Here is a 7,076-nt window from a genome sequence, read left to right on the forward strand (position 1 = left end):
CTTTAATGGCTGAATCATTGATGAGGTGATAAAAGGAGGTCCTAGATCACCAAGAAACTGACTTGCTTTTCTTTTTTTTTCCTTCCAGGCTAATGGAGGTTGGCAGGATGCTACTACCCCTTCATCAGTGACCTCCCCTACAGAAGGCCCTGGCAGTGTTCACTCTGATACCTCCAACTGATCTCCCAGCAATTGCATCCCTGACTGACCTCCTGCCCCAAAATGGGGGGTGGGGGCAGGAGGGAGGGTTTCTCTCCCCAACGCTGAAGCAGTCAGACTGGAGGTCGAAGCAATCAGCAAACACAATAAGAGTCTCCTTCTCTTCTCTTCTTCGGGATGCTATTTCAGCCAATCTGGACACTTCTTTCTACTCTCTTCCCTTTCTTTTCTGGGTAGAAGCCACCCCTTCCCCCTGCCTCCAGCTGTCAGCCCTGTTTCCTTCATCCTCCCTGCACCTTTCCCTCGCCCCGCGGCCTCTGCTACATCACTGAAGGATATTTTCAACAGTTAGAGGAATTTAAAAAGGAGGAAAAAAAGACAAATTACAAAAAAAAATTAATAAAAGTGTTTGTACATTTTCATGCTGGTGGTTTGAGGAGCCAAATTTACCTCACTCCTAGACTAACAGGCAACCCTTCTCTTTCAGTGTCTCTTGTACTCACACTACCTCTTAGCAGGAAGACGCCACATTGCCCTTTCCATTCCAGATGCCCCTCCACCCATTGCCCTTGGTCTTCCATTTCTGGGAGCAGTTCTGAATTGGAACTGTTTCCCCTTTGTTCTCCCTTATCCCAGTGACTCTTGGGCAGACTACCGTAGACGGGTTTCTAAGGCTCCCTCATTTCCAGTTATCGCTCTGACAGGTAGATTCCCAGTACTGCCTGCCCAAACACTTTAGGGAATTGGGCAGCAGGGTAGGAGAGGCAGAGAGTGGGAAGAAACAGAATTCCTGTGTGCCTTCTCTCCCCCCTACAACAGCTCTTGATTTCTGAGGCACGGTTCATGGAGAACATTCAACAATCCATAAGCATTCATTAGTTGCTCACTGTATGTCTAGCGCTAGGTTAGGCAAGGAAAAGGGAGAAGGAAATAGAAAGTCCTTGCCCAGAATATCTCCAACCAACCTTTCCTCCATTCACTCACTTCCCAAACCTGCTCACACATCCCTCATAGATACTTAACATTAGTAACCCTTACACTATGCATGTGGTGAGATGAAGAGAGAAAACTCAGCTCTGAGTCAAGGTCACTGTTAGAAGAAATAGGAGGTGAAAGGTGGGGAGTTTCAGGACCACCAAGCCTAGAGTTGACCAGGACAGGCAGGAATGAGCTAAAACAGAGGTAGTATTTCTAATGGAAATTATTTCCATTCCCATCACTCCTAGAGCTCTCGGAAAGCCATATAGGGTACCTACAATGTCTATAGAGTGGACTTGTCTTTTCTTTTAGGTATATCATACCAATTGCCAACTTTCGTAGAACACTCGATCCTTGACTGAACCTCTTGCTGTAGAAGAGAAACATGGCGCATTGCTCATGATTGGTCTACTTTGAATTACAAACCTGAAGGATCTGAGGAAGGAGTAGTAAGAATTTCTTATTGAGTTCATCATGGTGGCCACCTCTCAGAGAGAAGCATTTGTTCTTAGCAGGGTATTCTTTAACACCCCCTAAGCAGTCAGGCATTTATAATTTTTCATAGCCAACTATGCAAGCCATAAAGCTGCAACCCTGTCCATTACAGAGTGGAAGGTGGCTAAATCTCTTAGTGCTTCAATTTCTTTATCTGCCAATGGGGAGAGTTATGCCTACCTTGCCAAGAACTTTGTAAGACTTCCATGTATATGTACATGTACATATAGATCCGTATCTATATATACATATATATTTGAACAGTGTTTTGAGATCCTGGAATCAAAGCAACCCATGGGTCTACTGAATCTTGTTTGCCCTCTGGTTGTCTCCACTTGGTTTCTCTAGCATATGAGTGTAAGATGATGGTCTCTTAGCCTGAACTGGCCTAATCTGTAGGTAAAGTAGAGAGCTTTACTGCTCTAATTCTTGACTGTCATCAGAAAGAAAGGTTGTTTCCTAGCTTGAACCACTGTTTCTAAGTTAACTGATGGGATCTGCCTGACACTACTGCTCCAAATGTGGGTCCAGTATGTGACGCTGTAAATCCTTTTGGAAATAGCCTGCCCATAGTTGCCCACCACTCCCAACATCTTCTAATTATGACACTTTCCAGTTGGTTGCCAAAGTTCTGGAGACCAGGACAAGTATTTTCAGAATGCATCTGGTCATCATCATACTTATGACACTGTGAAAATGAATGAAAGTCCTTCTTTTGGGGGGCAGGGCAAATTCATGCCTTCCTGCCTTTCTCCCCTTAAATACGTAACTCAGAATCAATAAATTTTGAGGAAATTTAAATTTCTCTTGCCAGTAGGTAGAGTTATACCTTGATGACTAATAATAATTTTTAATGAAATGAGAAAAGAATTGGTCTGATGAATCTTAAGATTTAAATTTGTGGTGGAAAAGTAATCAGTAGCTCTGTAGAAGCAATATTCTCTAAGTGGGGAGTCTCTTGGACAAGTACTCTTATTGTTAAAATCAATGGGGAGTTTTGTTTTAGCACCCCTACCAGAGTTAAGAACATCTGAGTCAACCAGAATAAAGGGGTATGGCTACCAAAAGAATTCCTATCTCTTGAGAACCAGAAGATCCCAATCCATCCTAGACCTTCAGGTCCAGATACAGGATGATCATAAGCAAGTGGAAAGGAAAACTCAGAGCAGAGCCTCATCCCATGTACAATTTCTCCCACATCTTTCATTTGCACTTTGCTCCACTCTCAAAGCATCTCCCGCATTATACTCTTCACTCTATTCTCCATCTCTCTGTCCCACCCCTTTGGAAAGATTTCAAGTCACCACTCTGCCACCATCATGGCAGCCAAGAGAGCTCTTTCACTTTTGGGTCAAGCAGGAGCTCAGCAAAAGAATAGGTTTGGGTATGGCGGTGCCTCCTGAAATGGAATGATCATACAATCCATAGTCAGATAGCCACTCAGGCACCAGCTCTGTCCCCAGATGCCCTTCATTTTCTAGGGGAAGTAGGTGCCCTTAATTTTACCTGGCAGCAGATTATCCCTGAAAAATGATTTGCCAGAGCTTTGGTTTATTCATCCTGTCCATAATGTCCCCCTTTCAGCTCCCTTCTCCTTTCCTTGTATAGTTATTGACTCCCTTGAAGTATTTTTGCCAACTTTCATCTTTTAATTTGCTTTTTCTTTTGGCTATGATGATCATTCTTTCTTTGCTACTTGCCTTTTCTCACACTCATCCCTCTATATTTTTTTTTTGCTTCTGCTTTTTTTTTTCTGCCCAGAAAAACCTGACTTCGATACCAAAAAAAAAAAAAACTGCAGAAACTCAAATTAAAAAAAAAAACTAAAAAAAAACTTTAAAAATTCTCGATGATTCTTTCAGCTTTATTAACATTTTCCATTGTTTCTTGCGACTTGTGTCTCGTTCTTTGTAGTATTGATTATGAACATTTGATAATGAATGTTCTTGTATATTCAGATAAAGAAAAAAACCAAAAAAGCGGTCTGAATTTAATAGTGTTTATAATAAAAATTTTAAAAATGACCCTCATAGCACGCAAAACAGGCTGGGGAATTGCCCCTCTTCTTTCTGTGACAATGCGCATCATTCCTGCATTTGTTTCTAACACCGAACTACCTACATTCATCATTTCCCCCATTTTTCTTTTATTTTCTTGCATTTGTGAATTAGTTCAAGAATGCTAGAAAAGTGTCGAGTTGTGCACATCCATTTCCTGTTTCACAATGTTTAAAAGTGACAGTAATTCATTTTGTAAACTAAAAAGAAAAGTTGGAATAGTGAGCATAATAGGTACATCCTAACACGTTATTATGTTTATTAACTTTGAGACCCAGAAGTAAATTCTTTTCTTTTCTTTTCTTTTCTTATTCTTCAAAAAATACAAAAAAAAATACTTTTTTTTTGTTTGTGTTATTTTTGGTTTGCTTCTTTTGGGGGCTATTTGGTTATTGTGTTGTTTGTTTGTTTGTTTGATTTTTTTTTGGATTGTCCAGACTATGACCTTGCCTTTTTTATTCCTTTAAAATATATATAGTAGGTGATGTGAAAAGATGAAATCAGTAGACTAGTTTGTTTTTTTGGTTCCTCTCCTGCCCTTCAGAATTCTCAAAAAAGCTAAGACAAAGCTATCAAAGATGTTGCTTTGCTCATCCGCATTTTTTAACATATGTGGTGCTTTTAGCTGGGGAAAAAACTAGTGACTTGAGCTCTTCATTTGGCTATAGGAAAATTGTAGGGATGAAACCATGTAATGTTTGTGGTGCCATGGACATAGTTTCTTCCTGGGTTGATACTGAGTGCCATAAATGTTTGCTTTCATTTCTGTCCACCTGATTAATAACAGCATTTCTCAGAAGTTCTGGGAGCCACCTAGCCTGGCCCTTTCAGTGAAATTTACTGCAATTTGAGGGACCTACTACATAGTTGGAGCCATTATTGCAGTAAAATGGGGCATATTTGGTGTAGTTTAACCATCTGGTCCTTTTGGTTCAATTTGAAGGGAGGGAAAAAAGAAGAGGTGAAAATTTGAGCCTGAATGATCACTTGGCTTAGTTTCATGTGAAAGAGGATAATAATTGTCTTATTTAGCCAGGGGTCCTCCTTAGACATGGTCTGCAAGGATTGCAGAGCATTAGGTAGGGCACATATATCCCCCCCAATTAGGGAATCTGTGTTTAGTTATGGTAGAATGGGAGTGTGCTAATGGTGCCCCATAGCCCATGACCATTAGCTTGCCCTAAGAAAGAAAAACAGCTCATCTGAGGCTAATAGCTATGGCCTGGTGAGTTATTTTGTGGATGTTTTTATTTCCATTTGATGGGCTACCCATGTATCTCAATGGGACAAAATGGGCTGGTTAAAATGCCACTAAAATAAAAGTGGGCTGGTAAATTGTAGTTATTTGCAAGACTACAGGAATGGGAATATTTTTATTCGCTGGTGGATAAAAGGAAAGAAAGTAAATTGATTTGGAAGGAACTCTATCAGACCAAGGGCTCCTAAATTTCTTGGAACCCAAGCAGGGAGGGTATGAAGAAAGAGAATATTCTGAGGAGCAATCCTTCAGGAAACTGCCCCAGCCACATACTTGTATTGCTGTTTTTAGATGATAGAAAATGACCAACTTTTCACATCACCATTCAGTTTCAATCTCTAGCTCAAAGCTTTCTGGAGTCTTTTGGTTTTCATAAGCCTTTCCCTACCCCTTATTATGAAAATAAATGAATTAACCTCTCTCTCCTCCTTTCTCTCTTGCTACCCCTTTTATTGCCTTTCCCTTATAAAAAGTTTTCAAGTTGTTTTGAAATGCATTCTTTTGGTTGTTGGTTTGTTCTCCCCACCCCCATCCCCAAGCCTCCTTTTCTTATAATTCAGAGTATGAAACCTGCAAAGCTCAGCTTGGTTTTGATTTTGGAAGTTTAAGCTTTTTCTGCTTCTGTGAGAGCACAGGCCTCTGTCCTTTTGATTCCAACTGAAACTTTTGTGTTCTCTAATGATACTAACAAGGTGTAGGTTTTACAGTCTCCTAATTTGTACTGGTAATGCATATTCCAAATAAATAGTTTCTTTTGTTGCAAAAAAAAACCCAACCAACCACCTTGTTGTTCTTGTAAATTTCTTCCCTTCTCCCACCCTTTTAAAAGTCATTGGTTATTCTGGCCGTCTTTCTCAAACTTGACTGTCAACAGACCACTCTGGAGTCAAAAGACACCCTAGATGACTGACATTGGCTGCCCTTGCTTTCCATTTGCCAAAATAATAACAATCTGGTGACACTTTTCCCTGGGTAAATAAGTGATTGTAACTGCTATCAAATGGGACCTACCAACCTATCCATGTGTGGGCTCTGGATACAGAAGGTGTAAGTTTACATCCCAACCCTTCCATTTACTACCTGTGTTATCTTGGGCAAATCACTTAGCTTCTAGGGGCCTCAGTTTCCTTATCTAAAAAATGAGGAGATTAGATCTCTGAGTTTCCATCCAGCTCCAAATATTGTGATGCATTTATTTTATTTGCTATTCAATTACAAAGACTCTTTGCTGGCAGCATCTCCTAGTTATAAGAAGGAAGATTTTATTCTTTCTTGGAAAGAGATTAGATGTGCAGTCAGAGCACCAAGGTTCAAATACCAACGATAGCACTTACCACTTACATGTATTTGGGCAAGCCATTTACGATCTCTAGTGCTCAGTTATCCAATCTGAGACATAAGGGATGTTGGATTGAGGAGCAGACCTTTAAGATGCCTTCCAATTCTAAAACTCTGATTCTATGTTCCATCTAATACTCACTGAGTATGTTTAAGTCCAAGACATATTGTTAAATATGGGGCACATACAATGATGATTACAAAGTATGGCATCTGCTTTCCATGACGTGGCAGTCTCAGTGGAAACAATGCAAGACATAGAAATGAGGAGTTGAAATCCAATCTCCAGCACTTAAATCCTCTTCAGACCTTGGCAAATCACTTAATCTCTGTAGGTCATAGTTTCTTCATCTGAAAATGGGACTAATGTTTGCCCTGCCATATTCTCACATCATCTCACATCTCACAATAAGCAAAATATTCTTTAAACTCTAAAAGAGATGTTTAATCAAAGATCGATAAACTAGAGTCCTGCCCCATCCCTACCAACTTTTTAAAAGGTTATTTTCCCCCCTGACCATCCATTATGGTCCAGCACACAGGCAATTTAGATGGTGAATCAAATTTCACAGTAGTCTGAGGAAGTTGGGGGAAAGGGGAGAGACAAATTAAGGCAGTTGTGCACATTTCAAGTGTATACATATTATGTCATGAATTTTGCATGGTAATAAATAAAGCTCTGCATTTGATGTAGGCTTAAAGTTCTAAACAGGCCATTCCAGTATGAACACATTGCCCTTACCAATCCCTTTCTCCAATAGGCCCTAGGCTTTAGAATTAGTCATTTTAGC

At 40.1% G+C, this 7,076-nt stretch overlaps 1 protein-coding gene across 1 annotated transcript in view; it reads left to right on the forward strand.

Moving 5' to 3' along the window:
* PBX1 (PBX homeobox 1) overlaps window positions 1-5,726 on the forward strand; it is a 354,301-nt gene extending 348,575 nt beyond the window's left edge. The window contains 1 exon segment of the mRNA XM_056815471.1: window positions 89-5,726. Coding sequence (XP_056671449.1) covers window positions 89-181 — 93 coding nt within the window. The 3' untranslated portion in view covers window positions 182-5,726.
* Window positions 5,727-7,076: the final 1,350 nt, after the last annotated feature.

Source organism: Monodelphis domestica, chromosome 2 (genome assembly GCF_027887165.1).
Source record: "Monodelphis domestica isolate mMonDom1 chromosome 2, mMonDom1.pri, whole genome shotgun sequence".
NCBI classification, from domain to species: domain Eukaryota; kingdom Metazoa; phylum Chordata; class Mammalia; order Didelphimorphia; family Didelphidae; genus Monodelphis; species Monodelphis domestica.